Genomic DNA, 19,723 nt, shown 5'->3' on the forward strand with positions numbered 1-19,723 from the left:
CTCCTACAACCATCACCGCATCACGAACTCGGTTTTTATAGAACATTACATCGAGTCACTTCTACTTCAATTTCTTGCATTTACTCCCACATATCTACTATTCACATACTCTGGCGCAAGTCTAAACACCAGAACAGTCGAGGTTGGTAGTACAGCTTGAGGCAGCAAGAGCGACGGAGTCAGAAGATCCAAGAGCGACACTGGCTCACTTCCTGCTACCTACTCGTACAGCCACACATCTCAGAGGGCAATCGCAGGCCGATCGAGGTTGATTGGGAAACATCCCTGTTCATCCAACTGCGTTTTGTACAACCTCTACTACAACACCTTACTACCATCTAAATCTTGGATACAATGTCTTCACTCTTACCCGGTCACCTTCTCCTCCTTGTAGCAGAGCATGCAGACTTTGCCCAGATACAGGCTCTCCGAGCAACCTGCAAGAGCAACCGGGCCCTGCTGGACAGCTACCAGCACACCGTAACAAGGCTCAACGCCGCCCGCTACCCCTGCGCACCATGTAACCACATCCTCGCCTCCGACACCCGCGAGCGAGAGGTGCTGCCAAAAGACACCTTTGATACCATCCGAGAGCTAGAGACTCGGCACCGGCACATTGAGGAGATTATCCACGGCGCATACCTAGCCTTCTGGGAAGAGTACGGGCTCCAGGATGCGACAAAAGCAGACACGATCCGCTCAAATCTAAAGAGAGCACTCTGGCAATGCTCGACAATCGCCGACTTGGAGACACACTCAATACGGTACAGGGACGACATCATACCCCGCCGCGACCCCTGCGTCAAGTCTCTGATCCATCAAGAGATCATCCTCCACGACGCCCCGCCCCCCGACGGCTGGCACCTGGCCCTCAGGGAAGTCCACGAGTCCAACCGCCAGGACGTGCGGTTCCGCCAAATCGCCCACGTCCGCGGCCTCCCCGTCGACGAGCTCGCGGGCATAGTAGTCCTCGCGCACCTCGCTAGTCAAGGGTACCGAAGAGACAGGGCGCCCACGACCAACGGGCTAGGCCGGCCCGAGATTATCGAGATGGGCGTCTGCATGGCGGAGAACACGATCCGGCACGGCGTGTTTTTCTTGTATAGTAAAGTAGCGGGCGACGAGGACGGGCGGCACCACGCGAGGTTGCTGTTGGACGATACCTTTGACGAGATGCGAAGGTGGGAGGCCGGGGATCCTAGTGTGCTTCCTGGGTTGACGATGAGCGTTGCGTCTACGTTTTGTGAGATGGTGGGTTGTGAGCATCGGGATATGTTGGATGCTGCGTGTACGTTGTTGAGGGGGGATGTGTGGCGTCCGGCGGAGGAGGGGGAGGACGAGGTTGAGGCTGAGGGTGAGAGGGAGAAGCCTTCTGGGGAGGAGGTTGAGCAGGATGGTGGTGTGATGGAGGGAGGGGCCGAGGAGCAGGTCTCGTGAGGGGCTACCTGGGATAGGATACATTGGATACTTATGAATGCATGATGACCCTAAAGAAGTTTGCTCTGAAGATTGCTGGACCTCATTCGTCTGTCTCTACCTTGTGTCTTCTCTTTCTCTTTCTCTGCCCATGCCTGACGTATAGCAGGAAGAAGGCTGTGGAAATGAAGAAGGAGAGCGAGATTCGATGGCGAAGAGTGAATCACAAAGGCGTTGTACACTTCAATATACTGGGCCACCATCATCGAGTATCACACTGGACCCCTTTTGATGAATCCAGGTCTTTCGACCTCTTGTGATATTTGGGGGTGTTATACCGAGTAATTGACGAAATCTCCAGATGCTCTAGGGGACGATGAGAACGTTTGTTCCTGCACGAAAAGCCTGGTTTAGTTTTCTTTTTCTGGTGGTCAACCATATTCTGATGGCATGTATCTAGAGATGTAGAGGTGTGTTCCGATAGGAACTGGGTAACACGAGATCCCTGGATCTGCGAGAAGAGGAGGACGGGGGATCCAGGACTTTTACGTCCTCACAGCAACAGTAGTAAGAGCTCGAAGCTTGACTATTGAGGCGAGAAGTCGCAAGACTGCGTTTTGACGGTACTGTGGCTCGAGAAGTCCCAGAGTCCTAAGAGGACAAGGATGTGTCCAAGAGATACTATTCGAAGTTGGGAGCGGATCGCCGTGAAAGCCTCCAAAGCTACCTTTACTCTGCGGCCTTTAAGTCTGCCCATATTGCAGAATTTCGACCCGCAAAACACCACTCACGAGGTTGAACATCGATTCTTTGATACTCTCTTGACGCCGCCCCCTCTTGTTATGGATCTCATTAGACCCCGTCACTTGAAACCCCGTCAAATTCCAGTAAAGCTGTGTTATCTGGGAGGAACCAGATTTCACTTAGGCAGACGTCACGGAAGCCTGAGGACACTCCACCCCGGCCGGCTACATCCCGTCGAAGCATAATGGTAGCCTGGCCCCGATGGTACGGCAGCCGCCTACGTAGCATGTAGGACTACAGTCAACAGAGGAGTCACGGGTTTCAGCCCAGGAAGTGGGCCTCATGTATGGGTAAGACGGGTCTCTGTTCGGGAAGCCAAGCCGGTAGGAAGGGGGGGGAGGCTTAGCCTGCCGAGGGACTCGGAGAGATCGTATGGGAAGAAAAGCTTCTTTCTTAGGGTATTTTGAGGATGTGCAGAGCCGCGTGTGTGACGACGATTGCTTCGAGTTGGATGACTACTTACCTTACATGGGTGTTCATCTTTGTGAGGGACGACGGGAGTTTGATGGGGGTGCCAACGGGGGATTTGTAGGACTTGTGACACGTCGTTCATCCGTCTCGAGCAAAGATCTTTTGCTAAAGGTTTTTTTTTTTCTTCCTGGCTTTACTGGGCGAGGATGGAGTGCTTACTTTTGGATTCCCAGTGTAGGACCATCATGACTGGGGAATGCAGGACTTTTCTCACAGCCGTGTTTTGGTGGAGTATCTGCCTGACGCGGACGTTGTATCCGTACTGAGTACCTACTGTAAGGTAGGCTGCGACATTATGGGAGAACCGGGCGAACTCATTTGGGTATGGTGGTGTGTAAGGGTGAAGAGTCATCGGGAAAGTCCCTTATGCAGTATTACCCATTCGTAGTACAGCATTCCGCACTAGGGCTGATTGGGACCCGGGGTACGCATACCGGCCGGTATGCGTACAGAGGAAACGTCATTGTTCCCCCGTATTACTGCTGATCCGATTGATCGTTTCTGTTCCTGGCTCGCCGAAGATCAAATGAAGTTTACCATCGTGGGTAAGCCATAACACAAGGTAGAAACGGGGTCGGGTCCTAGACTTGTATTACGTAGTGGAGAGTCATTCCTAAACAGGGCAGATTAAACGCCATATTTTTTTAATAGTGTCTTGTGTGTTTCTGTAACGAATGGCGGGCGGTTGGGTGGCTCACGACTGGGGAAAAAAAATCTCACCAGCGGCGAGATCTTCTCACTGTAGGTAGTCCTGACTGAGAGTCTGTGACGCTCTCTCTACCACGTCTACCAAAAGGTAGGTATCCACAGCCGACGGTGGTTGCATCTTGCCGTCTTACATCGTAACAACCCGACGTTACGAGTCCTATTGTCCTAGGGGTAGGTATTCGTACGACGGAAATTCCTACGCTAGAGTTGCTGTGGTTGTCTGGTGCCTGTTGGTTTGCGTAGCCTGTAGGCAGGGGAGGGGGGGCCTTGAATCTGACGCTTATTTCGCCGGTAGCGGTGCCGGGGAAAATCTCAATTTCTGTATGTATCCATAGAGTTCGAATAGGTATCTGCAAGTTAATTAGGTATGACATTGACGTCGTAAAGTGACTGCGTTGCGTAGTCACTATGAGTCTATGAGTCTATTTAGTATCCACAGCAATTGCAGTGTAAGTGTGACCTAGTGCGAAAGCGAAATAGAGACGCGGAATTTCCACGACAAAATGCGCAGGAAAGCCTCAATCAATGGTGGTTGAGATGGTGCGTCTGCCAACTGCCCGATGGCTTGGGGCTGAGTTGAACGGAGGGTTCGCCAAGATGCCAAAGTGGCATTTTGGTTTCGCAATAATTAGAACGAAATGAAAAAGGAAAACAAACTTTTACACAGCTTGTCAGTTATTGCGACGATCGGATGAATGAGATTTTCTCCTCTTTCCTTGCCTCGCATTGAATTGATTTTCGATTGCCGCCTTGCCGCCCTGCCGCCCGTAGAAGGAACTTTGCCCGGCCAAGGCACGCCGTGATGCTCTTGTGATCCATGCGAGGGAGTATGGCGAAGCAAGTCGGATGCAGGCGGACGCATGTCAGGGTTGAGACTTGCGCCAAGTGACTCACGGCCGAAGTATATCGAAAAAGGAGAATTAGAATGACACTGCCGAAAATGCTGGGCAACTGGCAAGCAGTTAGTGTACATACGCAGGGAGACGACGATGAGAGTAAGCTTCGAGGCTACCGCTAGAGGATTCAGGATAGAGGGGGCAGTTTGACGCATTGACAAACTGACGCGAACCGGCGTATGTCTTGCTGTAGTCTTACTTACCTGTTGAGGTTTAGCCGTCAATGGCAGATATCGGCCACCAAAAACGTGAATATGACGGTGTAAGGGAGGGGGGCGAAAGAGGTTAAGGTCAATAAGCTTCCCATCACACGCCCACGCAAGCCCAGTTGTTGGTTACTGTGTATCATGACGGACTGGCGCCGCTGCACCGGGCATCCTGGACGTGGAAGCTACCGTCTACGCAATGGTGTGGATGCCCGCCCTTGATCAGTTCCGGGGGCCTGGTTGGATGCCTTGGGATAGGACCAGGGAGGGGGGGAGCGGAATCTGGGAGGATGCGTGTGCTGCGTGTGCAAGTTGCGCGCGTGTGTGTGTGTGTGTGTGTGTGTGTGTGTGTGTGTGTGAGTGCGTGTGCTGCGATGCGTGGATGATGGGACGGGATGGCTTGGGTTGGGACGAGAGATGGTCGGATTGGAAAAGAGGGGGGAAGATGCTTGTTCAGTTTTCTGCGCCTGTTTTGTTAGGCCCCAAACCACGCCGTTGGCTTTTGCTTGGAATAGATGACCTGAGTCCTACGAAAAGAGTACTTGGATACTTTGATACTTGCGGATAGAGGATAGAGGATGCAGGATACAGTGACATTCCGTGCCATGGCATTTGGGGGCGGTGCATCGCTTCGTTTTGGAAAACACATACGGAGTATATAGAGGATGCCACGCCCAGCCAACCTACCAACGCTTGATCTTGGCCTGCGTCAGCAATCAATCAGCCTTTCTACTACCGTCCATCAATCAAACACTAGCAAACTACAAGAAGCTACCCATCACCATATTCACCAACCACGATACATTCTCAATCTACTCTCGATAACAACACCACCGCCAAAATCACCATCAACCACACGACTACCATCCATCAACCCCAAACCGCAACCATGGCCAAAGCAACATACGCACCCTCCACCTTCTCCGAGACCTCAACCATCTGCTCCTTCGAAAAGGACCCCGCCGAGACAGCAGCACCCGCCGTCAAGGAACGCCGCTCCCTCCGATCAAGAGTCAAGAGGGCCCTCCGCGAGGTCGGAAACCCGCCCACCTATCGCTATGATCTCGAGCACGGCATCGAGACCAAGAGAACGGTCCCCGTCGGTCCCATGGGTTTCAACGTCCTCAACCAGCCCTCGCGCATGTAAAAAAAAAAAACAACAAAAAAAAACCCCTTTTGCTGCTTTTCAAACGTGTTGTGCTTTGCGATAAAGCGATAAGCGAACGTGCGAGATGATTTTAAAATAAACAGACGAACTTGCTGTTTACGGATAAACGATTTTTTTTTCATGGACGCCATGAACGGATATACCAAATGGCGCAACGGAGTTGGGAATCTTTATGGGGGTTCCCCCTCGCGGGGGGGCCCTGATGGGCTTTTTCCTTGCGATTTTTACCAACTTTTTGTTTCACTCCTTCTTCGGCATGCAATAGGGGAACGAAAAAAAAACACAAACAAAGGTCACGTCTCTGTGTGTGTGTTTTTCTGATGATTTTTTTTGATCTATTGCAGCCTGTTCGCTGGGCGATTCGGTTTCGGCAGAGACGGACCTTGGGGAGAATGGAGGTGCCGTAAGGAGAGATGGACTTGTGAATCCAGCTGAGGGGAGAGGAGAGGAGAGCTTGAGGTTGCCTTTGTTCCCGTCCGCTCTAAAGGAGGGGAAGGGGAGGCGCCAATGGCTCTCGCGCCTGGTTGGGTTTAGGGAGTTTGGGAGTTTGGGAGAGTGATGGCGGGAATATGGGGAGCAAGCCATCGTCTTACGGGCTGCCACACTCCAAGGATTGGGTCGACACCTACGCTCAGCTTTTTCTTTTGCATTTGATAAATCAAGGGGGGGGGTTGAAGGGGATTTGAAGAGATGTCACCGGTTCTAGACGGGGACATGGATCTTGATAGAGCAATATCACGATCTCCCTCTATGCCGACCGAATTTGCTAATCTTTCGCGTGAAAATTGAGTGACTTTAGCAGCGACGATTCGTATCGACTGCTTCTCTACCTAGACTAGTCCGAATAACCTAGTGCCTAGTCATAGGCGCGACTCGACTCGGCGTCTCGATAGACTGACTACGCGCGCGCGCAAGGTATCAGCTGCCCGGTCAGGCGAAGCGACATAATATAAGAGACCTTCTACGAGAACTGAAGAGGAACGGAAGCGGAAGCTGGTCCCCATTTTTTGCCGACAGACCGAGAGAGCACCGGGGATTTAGTGGATCTGGCCGGGATGACGGGACCGGAAGCTGCATTTTCCTTTCCACACGGCACAATACACTCGGTCTGGCATAGTATCACTACTTTCTGAAGCATATAATTCCGTTTTTCTCTGCAATGTATCTCGCTCAGTCTGAAACTTCGTCAACAAACACACTTGGCATGGCAAAGTACGTAAGTAAGGTACTCGAAATGAAGCAACAGAATCGAGAATTGCCAGCATGACGTAACCATGAGACTCATTTAAGTAATTGTTCAGTTGCACACAGCACTGCCATAACTCAAAGCTTCTGAAACACGTCTGCCTTTTTCGAGAAGGCTCTCATTCAGGGCAGAAAGTATTAGGGACTGGATCGGACGACGAAAGGGGGGACGGGAATAGTAACGGGTTGCAGGGAAGCGGGGGGCACAGCCCATCCCTTCTCCAGTCATCTGGCTTAGAAATCACGACATCAAACCACCACAACCGGGGCCGAACTCCCTTGCGCCAAGCTTATTCAGCATCCCGTGTCCGTGGTGATTTTTTGGCTTGAAATGCAAGCTGAGTCTTGTTTGGTTTTGACGATCGGTTTTTCGTTGGGAGTTGGTAGTTGGTAGTTGGTGGTGGGGAGATGTAAAGACTGAGTACAAAATGGGATTGGATTTCTCGTCTTTGGGTGTGTTGGTGTCCTTCATTGTACAGTTTCCTTCCTTTTTTTTAGCCATCGTCAGACTCACTTGAACGTGTCGCACTTCAAATCTTCTCATCACAACATCGTTCTGTCATAAGCCGTACCTTGGAGAAGAAAACGCAACAATGGTAACCATCCCCCAAACCCACAAGGCCGTCGCCACACCCGCCAAACGCGCGCCCCTCATCCTCCTCGACCGCGAGACAAAACCCCCAGGGCCGGGCGAAGTCCTCATCCTCAACGAATGGACCGCCTCCAGCCCGCTCGACCTCCACCGCGCCGACGGCGGCCTCCTCTGCAACCACCCGGAAGTCATGGGCGGCGGCGCAGCAGGGACCGTCGTCGCCGTAGGCCCCGACCCGGACCCGGCGGACGCCGAACGGCTGAAGCTGGGGGACAAGATCTTTACGTTTGCGTTTCATCATTTTAGCGAGCGCGCGCATCAGGATTTCGCGACGGTGCCGGGATACTTGGTCTCCAAGCTGCCCGCGAACGTGACGCCGCAGGAGGCGGCGACGGTGCCGACGAATTTGATTACCGTGTTCCACGCCGCGACGGCGGATTTGGGGTTGGAGCTGCCGTGGCCTAGGCCCGAGGGGGCAGAAGCATGGGTCCCGCGCGCGAGGGATGATGCTGTGCTTGTTTGGGGTGCCGCGAGTAGTGTGGGCGTGTATGCGGTGCAGGTGTTGCGGCACTGGGGGTATCGGAACGTCCTGGCCGTGGCGAGCGAGAAGCATCACGCGCAGCTGAGGGCGATGGGCGCGCGGGAGACGTTTAGTTACCGGGATGCGGATGTTGTGGAGAAGATTCTGGGGGCTGTTGGTGAAGAGGGCGTGCCGTTTGTGTTGGATTGTATCGGTTCCGTCGAGGGCACGCTGAGGCCGTTGACGAAGATTGCGGGGAAGGGGACCAAGGTTGCTGTCATGTTGCCTGTGATTGTGCGGGATGCGACGGAGGAGGTTGAACCCGAGTATGAGATGGAGGTGAAGAATGTGTTGGTTGGGGAGTGGGCTGATGGTGTTGAGCTCCGGGGGGTGAGGACGCATTTCTACCTGGAGGTGAGTTTTGGATTCTTCTTTTCTTTACAAATTTTTTTTTTTTTTCCTATGATCGAGCACTTACGCTGCCCTGACATGAGATGAGAAAAAGCTGACGTCCTGGTAAGCAGAATGAGTTCTTCAAGGAAAAGATGCAGAGAGAGATTGTGCCGACGCTCCTGGAGCAGGGCATCATCAAGCCCAACAAGCAAAAGGCTGTCGAGGGCGCCACCATGCTGGAACGGGCGCAAAAAGCGATTGAGTTGCTGAGGAAGAGAGATCCCAGCGGTGAGCGTTTGGTCTGGAGGGTTTCGGATCTAGATCTGAAGCTGTGAGGTGGTTGCGTTGGTCGTTAGCCGCTAGGTATGCAACGAGTGCGAATATCACTCAACTGGCCCACGCCTAGAAAAAGAAGGATCATATCCATAGTAGAAAGAATAGAGGTCTTTAAATGCTTTTTGTGACTTTGTTCCTGCTTTTGTAATCTGCCGACCATCTGCTGAAAGAAGCTCAAAACTCCAACCGTGGGATGCCTCCTGACCAAAAACAAAACGCCGATGAGTGGTCGATTCCTCCGCTGCGTCGTCTCTTTTGCCACTCGGATATGTATGTCAAGTTTCCTCCGCAATACACACACTCTCTTCTTCATGGAATCCTCACCGAGTGCCAAACTACCCACTTTCTTTATTCCTTGCGACCCTTCTTGGGCTTCTCCTCCGCCGCATTGCCCTTCTCCCCCTCGTCCTCGCTCGCAACATCCCTGCTGCGCTTCAGACCCTTCATCTTGCGCGTCTGCAGCTCGCCCAAGTCCTGGCGGCCGACGTGCACGCGACCCATCTTGTCACCCATGGCGTCCGTCGTGATGTTCTTCTTGGTGCGCTCCTCGGTGCCGCGGGGCTTCTTCATGGCCTCCTTGAGCATGCCCTCCTCGGGCTCGCGCACGCGGCCGACGCGGAAGTCCATCCGGGGCCCAATCTCGTTGACCTCGACGCGGGGCACCTTGGAACCGCTGCGCTTGGTGGTGATGGTGTAGGCGCGGAGGCGGATGGCGGGCTTGGTGGCGTCGTCCGAGGGCTCGTCGGCCGTGATGGAGACGATCCACTGCAGGCCCTCGACGTCGATCTTGTCCGTGGGCTCGCCGCGGAAGAAGTCGGCGAAGAAGGACTTTGCGTGGGTGTACTCGTTGGCGATGGGGCTGTCCCAGGCGGTGCCGGCGAACGTGAGCATGGGCTTGAGGCCGATGGGCACCTTTTTGCCCTTGAACTGGGCGAGGGTGCGGAAGGTGTCCGGGTCGAGGTAGAGCTCGAGCATGTCAAAGACCTTGTAGCTAAAGGTGCGGACGAGGGTGAGGGCGTGGGGCCTCTTCTTGGAGGTGTGGCCAAAGACGAGGATGGAGGCGTCGTTCTTTTCCGAGAAGAACTCGAGCGAGTCGGCGTTGTCAAAGGGGTGGATGTCGTTCTTCTTTACGAAGCGCTTGGCGAGCGGCTGGCGCATCTGGTAGAGCTCGTTGATGGCATCTTGTGTCACTTGCGAGCATGAGCTTCCGCGGAGGAACAGCGCCGTCTTGGGGTTTTCTCTATTTCAAAGGGGATGCTGAATTAGCTTGCGATCATGGCGAAAGTCGATCGTCGGGATGGAGGAACGTACTGGGCCTTGGGCTCGCGCTTCTCGAGCGCACGCTTGGAGCGAGCATTACGGGGTTTTCTGTTGGTAATTGGTCAGCTACTAGTCGGCATGGCTATATTTTGCGGTTTCCGCGACTCACATTTGACGAAGCATTGTGCCGGTGGTCGAATTTGTCGTCCGTCGGGTTTGATGCAGATGGCTGGGATGCGAACTGATCTCAATTCTGCGGTAAAGTTGAAGCCGCCGTCAAAAAAAATTGCTTATCGTTATCGCCAGGATGCTTAATCTTATCTTATCACCCCGCGACCTCTGAGGTAAGGTACTGATCCCAGAAAGCGGCCAGCTGGTTCCATCTGTCGAAACTGAGAAGCTCAGCTCTGACGTTCCTCATCACCCCAACGTCATCAAAATACACTGCCGGTTCATATTATCCTCCGCGACACGTCCACACCCAGTATCACCCACCCATCACAGATCCAGCTCACTACCAAACTACCACCATCATGGGCCACAAACAGCATGATACGCCCAAAAAGGCACGATTACGTGGTGCCTACACTTTTCTCACTGAACATGGCTACAAATTCAAGAAATTGGACCTATATGAGTTCTTCGACATCAGCGAGCGGACAGGTCGCGAGTATCTGAGGGACCCGTATGGGTGCGACCGTACGCGCCACAACAACCCGGATCTCCCAGAGACGCGCGGGCGGAAGCGGAAAGTCGTCGACGAAGACGCTGTCGACAAAGATGGAAAGCCTTTGAAGAGGAGGCAGAGAAACCCCGCAAAGAAGAATAATTCACGAAAGAAAACAGGGGCAGTGAAGGCTCCTACGCGCGCCTCGGAGAAAGAACCCAGCGGTAATCCGCCGGCAAACGAATTACCACAGGCAGTACCACATGCAGTCGATCAACTGCCTGGCCTTTCTCAACCTGGCCCATCCCAAGCTCAAACCGTTCCCTCTGGCAGCTATATCAACTCTTACACCTCTAGCGTATTCCTCAATGTGGAGGGAGGACCTCCGTACACGTTCTATGGAGATCAACCCGGCCAAGGTCGTTATTAAATGCCAAGTACACTTTCTGGTGATGGTTTGACATCATGTACTGAGTGTGCTTACATGCAACATCTCATACGATTTCATCAAAGTCGTTATCATATTACTCTCAAGATGAACCATCTATACACAACCCCAGACAATAATTCGGGAAAAACTTTCGCCAATGTCCGGAGAAGCGTTAGGGAACAACACAAATTCACAATGTTGACCGGAAGGAACGAGAGATCTTGGGACATGATCAGCTTTGCCGCTCGCCTGTGGAGTTCTTCTAGAGCAAACAGCCTCAATGGCCACTGGTCTTTCAACAACAACTAGTCTTGCTGCACGTCGATGGCACCGTTCGTCATGGTCCCCTGAGTTGGTCGGGGGCGGAATGGCCACTCGCACTCGAATTCAACCATGTCAATCGTCTCCACCACTTTTTAATCGTCAGTAAACTCCCATCTCCAAATAGAATGTCATGTCTCCATATACTTACATGTCACAAACAGATCGCGCATACGTTTCTGGTACCACCAGCCTCCGAAGCTTATGACTGCCACAAACACCATCGCGCCGATGGCAACTGGCTTCCAGTACGCTGCTAAGTGTTAGCCATGGGCTGCCTGTGGGACTCAAAAACTTCAACCACATAAAACATGGGTGGGCTCTTACTAGTCGCAGACTCAATCATCTCCCGGCTGTTTACTGATAGCATAACCGGCGGCCGCCTTTCTTTCGGTTCCAACCAATGATGTGCATTGATGAAGCATATGTTGGTGCGGTACACACCTATGATTTGCATCAAGGTCCCACCCAGGCTGACGAGCACGGCGCACAGTCCGAACATAAATTGCAGTGAGTAGTACAACAAGTACCACAGCCAGAACCGGTTTTTGTATAGAACCTCGGATCCTGGCTTTGTGATATGCCTTTGTAAAAGTAAGGATTTGGACTTATATTTGGAATCGCAATCGGGACTAGAACTGGTCGATGGCGGGTCTACATACCATGGCGCTCGAGAAGGATCATAGAAACCTCGGAGATCGAGCCAACCACCCTTTTCAAACACGCCTCGTATTTTGGTGGCGTATTTGTATGAGTTGCGAGCGCTGTCTACGTCTCTGGAGTGTCTGAAGATGATGTTGTTATTGTTGTCTGGAGGGCTGCTATGAGCCCAAAGCCAGAGGCCGATTTATCCAAGTTGGAGACAAAAGTAAACCAGACATGTTATGGAGCGACGTGAAAGCCCTACCTGCGGCGTAAAGAAGGCTAACATGAACGCGAACAAGTAGGGTATACCGACGAGCAGTAAGGTGATAGAGAGTAGAACGAACCAGTGATGGGGCGATAAAGTGGTAGTATAATACAATTCTCTCATGTCGTCATCGAAACACTCGTGGCCAAGGAACTTTACATCGGTCGTTCTGCCATAAACAGTAAGAAGCTTCATGATCCACCGTCTCTTATTTGGGCCGCGCTGCCATTGCCAAGCCGCTTTATAGCAACTAGCGTAGACAAGATCGAATCGCAAGAAGCCGAAGAGGTACCTAGGATCCTCCGCATGTTCATGATGGTGCTCTGTTGTTAGGATGTCCTGGGCGACGTTTGGGTTGTTGCCTGCAAGTAGTAGACCACAGGTGATAGCAATGTGAGGAATGATCTGGTAAATGTTAATCAACGGACTTCGGCCAGGAGCTGATAACACTACCATGTACCAAGAGCCAAAGGCGATCGAGTGACTAGATCATAGAGTAAAGCCTCCATGTCATGCCAAGGAGATGCCATCAGACGGCTTGTGAATCGGCGTGACACCCTTTGTGTCAAGGGGCCATTCGTCGCATTTGGCCGAACGGGAGAGCTCTGTCTACCGCTCTGAGCTTGCATCTCCAGACTGGCGGACGTTGTAATTGTGGATTCTACATCTCTTGGACAGACAAGGGAAGAAGGTAGAGCGATACCTAGGTTTTTGATCAGTATCAACATAAGACAACGGCATCGCATGTCGAGCGTCAATCTTTTGTTAAAGACTCGAGACTGCAGAAACTCTAAGACTCGGCTGTCCAGGAATGCCTCGTGAAGACCACTGATAATCATGGGACCGGCGAATGCGAAGCAGACGGAGAGCCATATGATTGTGTCGACTGTGACAGTCAAGCCTGCTAAGACAGCACAAGTGATTAATGGAATAATACTCTTGTAATGCCAAAAATTCAATGTGAAAAAAACACTACGACCGGACTAGAATGATGCATGTGCCATTGAACAAGGTTTCCTTGGGCCTTACCGAGGAAAATGGAGTTTCCGACGCCTTGGCACTTGGAAGCAGAAAGCAACAGCTGGAACTATGCAACTTGAGAGTGAATGTAGCCAGGTGTTCAAGTTAGACGTATCGCTGAGAGACCAGCCAGGACAGTTGTCGCTGAACCATTCGTACTGGACTCGCACCTCGGGCGCGCTACCAAAAAAGCCCTGCGCTTCACATGAACAACTACCAAGCCGCAGAAGCAGAGTCATGGTAGGACTTACATCGTTGTATTTGGCACCGCAGGGAAATCGACCCTTGTCAGCGGCGCTCCGAAGGTCACCGGTCGTCGAGACGCTGATCTTGGTAATCGAATTGTTCGCGATGATCAATGTGCCGTTCGAAAGAAGCTCCAACCCAACTTCGACGGCTTTGAGACAGCACCATGTGTAATTCTGAGCACCAAGGTAGACGTTGCCTGGTTTATCGGGGGCACGGGAATCCAAATCGGCGAGCTGCCAGAAAACATCCGACTTAGCTGTGACATTATGAAAATTGTCTGCCGATCGAGCTGCCACCGCGAAGAGTAGCAGAAACCCCAAAAATACTCTCATTGTTCAAAAAAGTCGTGAACAGCTCGCTGGTATTTCGTACGTAACAGAAGAGAGTCTGACATCGAAACGAGAGGGTGGGAGATCGAGGTTGATAATCACGGTTTGCAAGCCTATTCGGGCGGGGGAAATTTCGCGGGTCAACATGGAGGCCGGGCTGTGCGCGAAATATCAACGGTTCAGCTTCACTTAAGCATACATTCAATAAACGGTCTTGTGTGACGCGATGCTGACCATCCGATAGTATATTCAGGCGGCTACGAAGCAGGTTGCGACGCGCTCCAAGCAAAGGTTGCTGTGAGGCAGCACAAACGGCCAATGGCGTGCAATCTTTCGATAAGAGACGCATGGGATCCGAGTGTGAGAGAAAAAGGATCGAAAAAGGAGACCAATACGGTCTAGAAAAGACAAGTTGTGATTTCTGATTCGGCGTAGGAGGCAATGAGGAGGCTTGGCAGCTACGGTGTAAGATAACAGCCTGTTGCTTTACAATCTGAGTCTTCTTTGTCCGTCATTTCGTTGGCGACAACAGCACGGAGATAAGAAAAGTGGAAAGTAAGACAACGTAATAGCAGGAACGGCCCAACGAAACCTTCCGATGTGGCTTCGGCCCGGCTGGAAGGTAAGACCGGAATTCTAGCTCCACGGAGAGTCCTCGGAGACTTAGTGAGCTTCGGCGATGCACTGACCTGACGGACACGGAGGAGACGCCCGGTCGGCCCACTGTAAGTCGGGGCAACTGGCGTCATTCACCTCACAGTTCCAAGTTGCAGCAACAACCAAAGTCCCATGCCGAACCAGATAGATCGTGCATGAATGAGATTTCTCAGAGCTTCGACTGGCTTTTTCCAAGCAAACGAATGAAGCTCAGTATCTCGAGCTAATCCTGACAAGCCCTAGCGAGCTTACTTCTTCACAGTGGATCACGAAGCGGTAGTGTCCGAAGGATCTGACCTCATGCGTTGACTTCGCTTAATGAGGGATCCCTACCAGCTTTATTCCCAACATTTCCCGTGACTATAAAGTTGGAACAAACCTTGGCCAAGAGACTGTCTGGAAATCTTCCCATTTCGACAAACATTGTCTAGAGTGCATATCTCATCAAGTTCATCATGGGCTTCATCCTCCAAACGAGCATCATCTTCACCGTGATCCTCGGCGTGGCCTTGCAGCTCGTGCTCAAGACCCCCATCTGGCTAGGCCTGGGAATCGGCAAGGAATTCCAGCCTCTCTCCGTTTTCCCCTACTCGTGCCGTCGCATCGAGGACCCCAGGCTGCAGGCATGCGAGGACATGTGGCTGTCCGAGGCCACGCGCCAGCTCTTCCTCGCCTGCTCCGATCCCCTCTCTCGCCAGCAATGGCTACCCAAGTACGTGTTTTTCAAGCGTGCGCGGCCCCCCCCCCCCCTCTCCCGTCTCCGCAACCGCCCCGTCTTTTCATCCCCCGCTCCCCGCTCCCGGGCCGGAGTGTGTGATTCCGGAAAGGCTAACTAACCTCCCCCCGCCCCGGTTTCTAGCGCACAACACATGAACGCCTCGGGTCGCTCCACGCGGGACGCCGTAGTCGCACTGGACATTGACAGCCCCAAGGGTGATGCATTTGAGTACCGCGTTCTCGAGACGCCGGGGTTTACGGGCACCGCCGGCGACGGACTGCTTCAGCTCGTCGGGATAACGGGCATTGACGCACCGGAGGGCCGCAAGGTTGAGATTCTTTTGGTCAACAATGGTCCTTCGGTTGATCCTGTTACTGGTGACCTCCTCGACCAGAAGAGCGTGGGCGCCAACTCGACGATTGAGGTTTTCGAGACGGGCCCGAAGGCGATGGGGATGAAGCACGTCCGCACTTTTGCCAGCGCTAATATCTCGACGCCGAATAATATCGCCGCGTTGTCTAGTGAGGAGTTTTACTTTACGAATGCTAATGGCCCCCACAAAGTCGGACTGGTGAGGAAAAATAACGCAACGTCCTGGAATGAGACAGGTTTACTGATTCACCGTAATTGTAGCAATTCTTCATCGGCCCTCTGATGGTCGACGGCGACGTATCCTTCTGCTCCGCCTCGTCAGGATGCAAGCGCATCTCAGAGCGCCATCGCATGCCCAACGGCCTCGTCCGCGGTCTCGACGGCCTCATCTACGTCCCGAGCTCCATGGCGGGCGGTGTGCAGGTGTTTGAAGTCCTTCCCAACGACAACGGACTGAAAAAGGTGGCCGACATTCCCGTGCCCTATTCGATCGACAACCTGTCGGTGGACGGCAAGGGCGACATCTACGCCGCCATCTTCCCGCGGGGCATCGAGATTCTTCAGGCGGCCAAGGACCCGCTGAACGCGAGGCCCAAGAGCGGCGCGGTGCGCATCCGCAAGGAGGGAGAGGGTGTCTACGTGTGGGAGAAGATTATTGAGGATGGGCTTGGGGAGGTGTTGCCTGGGTCTACTACGGTCGTGCACGATGCCAAGACGGGGAGGTTGTTCTTTGGTGGTGAGTGCCGTTGTGCCCTGCATATGCCGTTTCTGACTGTATGAATCGTGTTTCTGGAAATGATGCTGACTTGTTTCGGTGTGACATCGCCGTTCATTGCAGTCTGCGAGCCCGAGGACTGAGTGTGCATTGAGGTTCAATGCCGTCCAAGGCACAAGTGTTGACTGTGAAGTTCATACTCATGTCCACACTGGCTGAATCAATCCAACATGTCAAAACGAGATGACACAGCACCGCCCTACTCAATATCTTACTACTTAGTGTCGCTAGCTGTATAGCGGTAAAAATTTGGAGGTCGCGCCGTGAAAAGGTTGAAAATGAGATGAGATGCCAGGACTACCATTAGTGTTGCGAGTCCAGAGCACATGTGAAGAAACGGGAATGGTGGGCTTCCAGGAATGTTCATGCCACTGCAGGGTACCAGCGCTAAGTGAGATTCACATGGAATTTACTTACACGTGGGAGGCCCCGAGACATTGACTGACTCTTACAATCGTCACTAGTCATCAACTCTTCACCCATCTTAATCAACTAAGATCTATTGTGAAGGCGATTTATTCTCTGATTGAATGACTTGCATGTATACTTAGTTTACTCAATTATTCGAAAGTTCGAATTAACCATGAGCCTGGTGCCAGCAAACACAATTCAAGAGTCGTCCAGTCCTGTCACATCTCGCATCGTCCATCACATGCCAAAACCCCCCCCAACACCAAGACGTTTTCCCCAGACGGGCGAATCCCTGGAAGGGCCTAGCGGCGCGCCGGCCCTGCGTCATAGGGGCATGTGGGGGAACCGGGGGCTGGGAACAGGCCGTCTCCAGCGTGACTCGCCCAAAGCCGAACCCAGCCAGGATTTCACCTCTAACCGTGGAGCAGCCAGGTTCCTGGGGCCGAGGTACCGCGCTCCTTGCCGCAAAGGTCATCCATCATCCACGCCCATCAACAACCACCAACGACTCCCGACCACAACCTGTCCGTCTCAACTTCACACACCTCCGTTCCCCTTACCTCCGGTCCGAACCCTCCAAAGAATTTCTCCCGTAGACGTAGTCCGCCCTTGTCGCTCATTTACTACCTTTGCAAAACGATCGCGACCTCCATGCGCTGAGTGGAAGCTTTGTTCAATCGCGAGCGACTCCATCGTCGCATTCCGTCGTCCACTTTGGGAGCAAACGAATTGCCGAGGCTAGCCACTGCCACCACACATAGACGCAACACCCAGCAACGAACTTCGCCAACATGTCGCTCGCCGCCCTCGACGGCCTCAAGGTAGAGCTAACTATACGAGCGAGAAACAAAGTGCATGAGCTGACGCGCGCAACTACAGGCCGCAATCGAGCGCATCATCCTCGACCCCAAGTACCACGACATCCTCGCCGTCGTCAAAGGCGCCCGCAATGGAGCCGTCTACGGCGCAAAAGTCCGCTTTCCTCATGCCCTTGTGTATGCACCGCAGCCTCAAATCCGCTCTCATAGTCAAGCAAAATGCTAACGCCAGGCCCTGTACAGCATGATATTCCTCTTCCGTTCGGGAACGTACGTTACCACCCTCCACACCCCCGCGAAACCACCCCCCGGCTAACATAGCAAACCCCAAAAAGACTCCGCCAAAAAGCAGGCCTCGTCTTCCGCGCGACCCGAACCCACGCCCGCAATCTCGCCAAGTTTGCGACAATCTACAAGCTCACAATGTACCTCTTGAAAAACTACGGCCCCAGCCCGGGTAAAGAGGGCCCCTACGACTCCTTCTTCGCCGGCCTGCTGGGCGGCTACATCGTCTTTGGCGGCCGCTCCCCGCGCAGCGGCAAGATCTCGAGCGTGAACCAGCAGATTGTCATCTACGTCTTTGCGCGCGTCGTCCTGGCGCTCGCCCGCCTCGCCGTGGCCCCCGGCAAGGGCCTGCCCGTCGTCAGCCGCGACGACGTCTCGGCCAAGATCAGCTACTACGCGTGGCCCGTCTTTGCGAGCACGAGTTGGGCCATGGTCATGTACCTGTTCCGCTGGCAGCCGCAGGAGCTGCAGCCTAGTTTGAGGAGCAGCATGACGTACATTTACCAGCAGAGCAGCGAGTGGGATTCGCTGAGGAACTTTATCTGGCATAACAAATAGATGGGCGGCAGTTTCTCTCTTGTGAGTTTTTTGGTGGGTTGGATGGCGTGTACTATCAGATGATTGGCGTGTTGGCGAACTGTTTTTGGGTCTGGCTTTTTTGTTATTGAATATGGTGAATCGGTGATGAGATATCTAGTATGGAGAATCCTGGTAGCATCTTGACAGTTTTGTGATATGGCATCATAGACCGGTCATTTCACTCATATACAATCACGATTTGGACATTTTCATTTACCACTTGGGGCTTCAATGGTCGTGCGTGTCTTCACTTCCTCGTACACTGGCATGTTGCAACCGCGGGTATTCAGGTCCCGCCATGCACCTAGAGACTACTTTTATTCAACAGTGGAATACGACCAGACCGAACCCAACTGCTTGCTACTGCGTACCTTCCCGCATATGACCTCGAGAGAACCTGAGGCCAAGGTAAAGGCCAAGGTATATACCCCCCCTCAATCCCATTCTCGTCACCAGCAACGGCAGGCGCCCCTCTAGGTCGGGGGGTCAGGACAAACTGGGCTGGGTGGTGGAGTGGTTTATGGTCAACAATTGAATCGCCAACCAGCCTTACTCGACGACAGGCTTAGCGCATACGAGTGTACCCGAGTTCGAATCCCAGCATGTGCACCATAAATTTCCCAGCACGAGCACCAAGAGATGTAGCCACACCGGTGGTGAACTCTTTTTTTTTTTTTTTGGGGGGGGGGGGGGGGGGGGGCTTTTTGGAGTCTGGTTATTTGTAACGGGAGCCGGATGCCAGACCGGATCGCACCCTTTTTTGTTTACGACTGAGATGGTTATCTGCGTGGATGAGACGAGACTCACTTTCATACCCTGGATGTGCATTGCCGCGGGACTACATATGTATAAACAGTACGAGAATGTCACGCTGGATCACCTTTGCTGTAAGGCGGCGCTTCATACTCACCCCGAGGGGACGGGACCCCGTGGCCGGAGACTGGACGGCGTCGACTTTGTCCTGCTGCTTCTACACCGAGGTACCCAAAGCGGCGATTGTGCCCACGCTGCGTGCCTCGCGTTTGTGATGGAGGGCGGAGAACTGGTCCTGTGCGTCGTTGAGGGGGCCGGGTTCAACGGCGGAGAAGTGGGCGGCGGCCTTGGGACCCGCCTAGATGTTCGATTAGGTACTTGGAACGTGTTGTCGAAGGAGAGGGAGGGCCCCGC

At 53.1% G+C, this 19,723-nt stretch overlaps 9 protein-coding genes across 9 annotated transcripts; 6 read left to right on the forward strand and 3 right to left on the reverse strand.

Moving 5' to 3' along the window:
* Positions 1–354: 354 nt before the first annotated feature.
* Positions 355–1,605, forward strand: BDP81DRAFT_460032 (uncharacterized protein; the record flags this gene model as incomplete). Its single annotated transcript, XM_060593608.1, has 2 exons — positions 355–1,399; positions 1,586–1,605. 2 exons carry the CDS (start codon positions 355–357, stop codon positions 1,603–1,605), a joined length of 1,065 nt encoding a protein of 354 aa, XP_060447000.1.
* Positions 1,606–5,390: 3,785 nt separating this feature from the next.
* On the forward strand, positions 5,391–5,748 carry BDP81DRAFT_392989 (uncharacterized protein; the record flags this gene model as incomplete). Its single annotated transcript, XM_060587782.1, has 2 exons — positions 5,391–5,644; positions 5,715–5,748. The coding sequence occupies 2 exons, from the start codon at positions 5,391–5,393 to the stop codon at positions 5,746–5,748; spliced, it is 288 nt and encodes a 95-aa protein (XP_060447001.1).
* A 1,473-nt stretch (positions 5,749–7,221) lies between these two features.
* On the forward strand, positions 7,222–8,929 carry BDP81DRAFT_207366 (zinc-binding dehydrogenase). Its single transcript, XM_060582627.1, has 2 exons — positions 7,222–8,440; positions 8,548–8,929. The coding sequence occupies exons 1-2, from the start codon at positions 7,508–7,510 to the stop codon at positions 8,752–8,754; spliced, it is 1,140 nt and encodes a 379-aa protein (XP_060447002.1). The 5' UTR covers positions 7,222–7,507; the 3' UTR covers positions 8,755–8,929.
* A 174-nt stretch (positions 8,930–9,103) lies between these two features.
* On the reverse strand, positions 9,104–10,198 carry BDP81DRAFT_392991 (brix domain-containing protein; the record flags this gene model as incomplete). Its single annotated transcript, XM_060587783.1, has 3 exons — positions 9,104–9,995; positions 10,067–10,123; positions 10,185–10,198. The coding sequence occupies 3 exons, from the start codon at positions 10,196–10,198 to the stop codon at positions 9,104–9,106; spliced, it is 963 nt and encodes a 320-aa protein (XP_060447003.1).
* Positions 10,199–10,548: 350 nt separating this feature from the next.
* BDP81DRAFT_392992 (uncharacterized protein) lies at positions 10,549–11,112 on the forward strand (the record flags this gene model as incomplete). The annotated part of the gene is made up of 1 exon (XM_060587784.1): positions 10,549–11,112. One exon carries the CDS (start codon positions 10,549–10,551, stop codon positions 11,110–11,112), a length of 564 nt encoding a protein of 187 aa, XP_060447004.1.
* A 152-nt stretch (positions 11,113–11,264) lies between these two features.
* On the reverse strand, positions 11,265–12,107 carry BDP81DRAFT_207383 (uncharacterized protein). The gene is made up of 3 exons (XM_060582629.1): positions 11,761–12,107; positions 11,585–11,686; positions 11,265–11,524 (listed from the first exon to the last, which is right to left on the reverse strand). Exons 1-3 carry the CDS (start codon positions 11,933–11,935, stop codon positions 11,418–11,420), a joined length of 384 nt encoding a protein of 127 aa, XP_060447005.1. The 5' UTR covers positions 11,936–12,107; the 3' UTR covers positions 11,265–11,417.
* On the reverse strand, positions 12,108–12,605 carry BDP81DRAFT_207382 (uncharacterized protein). Its single transcript, XM_060582628.1, has one exon. The coding sequence runs from the start codon at positions 12,536–12,538 to the stop codon at positions 12,281–12,283; it is 258 nt and encodes an 85-aa protein (XP_060447006.1). The 5' UTR covers positions 12,539–12,605; the 3' UTR covers positions 12,108–12,280.
* A 2,448-nt stretch (positions 12,606–15,053) lies between these two features.
* Positions 15,054–16,468, forward strand: BDP81DRAFT_316636 (uncharacterized protein; the record flags this gene model as incomplete). The annotated part of the gene is made up of 3 exons (XM_060584186.1): positions 15,054–15,310; positions 15,458–15,887; positions 15,950–16,468. The coding sequence occupies 3 exons, from the start codon at positions 15,054–15,056 to the stop codon at positions 16,466–16,468; spliced, it is 1,206 nt and encodes a 401-aa protein (XP_060447007.1).
* A 901-nt stretch (positions 16,469–17,369) lies between these two features.
* Positions 17,370–18,767, forward strand: BDP81DRAFT_346275 (peroxisomal membrane protein 24). The gene is made up of 4 exons (XM_060586115.1): positions 17,370–17,695; positions 17,754–17,869; positions 17,936–17,962; positions 18,028–18,767. The coding sequence occupies exons 1-4, from the start codon at positions 17,666–17,668 to the stop codon at positions 18,533–18,535; spliced, it is 681 nt and encodes a 226-aa protein (XP_060447008.1). The 5' UTR covers positions 17,370–17,665; the 3' UTR covers positions 18,536–18,767.
* The last annotated feature ends 956 nt before the right edge of the window (positions 18,768–19,723 follow it).

Source organism: Colletotrichum phormii, assembly GCF_030913505.1.
Source record: "Colletotrichum phormii strain CBS 102054 chromosome Unknown BDP81scaffold_7, whole genome shotgun sequence".
Classification (NCBI taxonomy): domain Eukaryota; kingdom Fungi; phylum Ascomycota; class Sordariomycetes; order Glomerellales; family Glomerellaceae; genus Colletotrichum; species Colletotrichum phormii.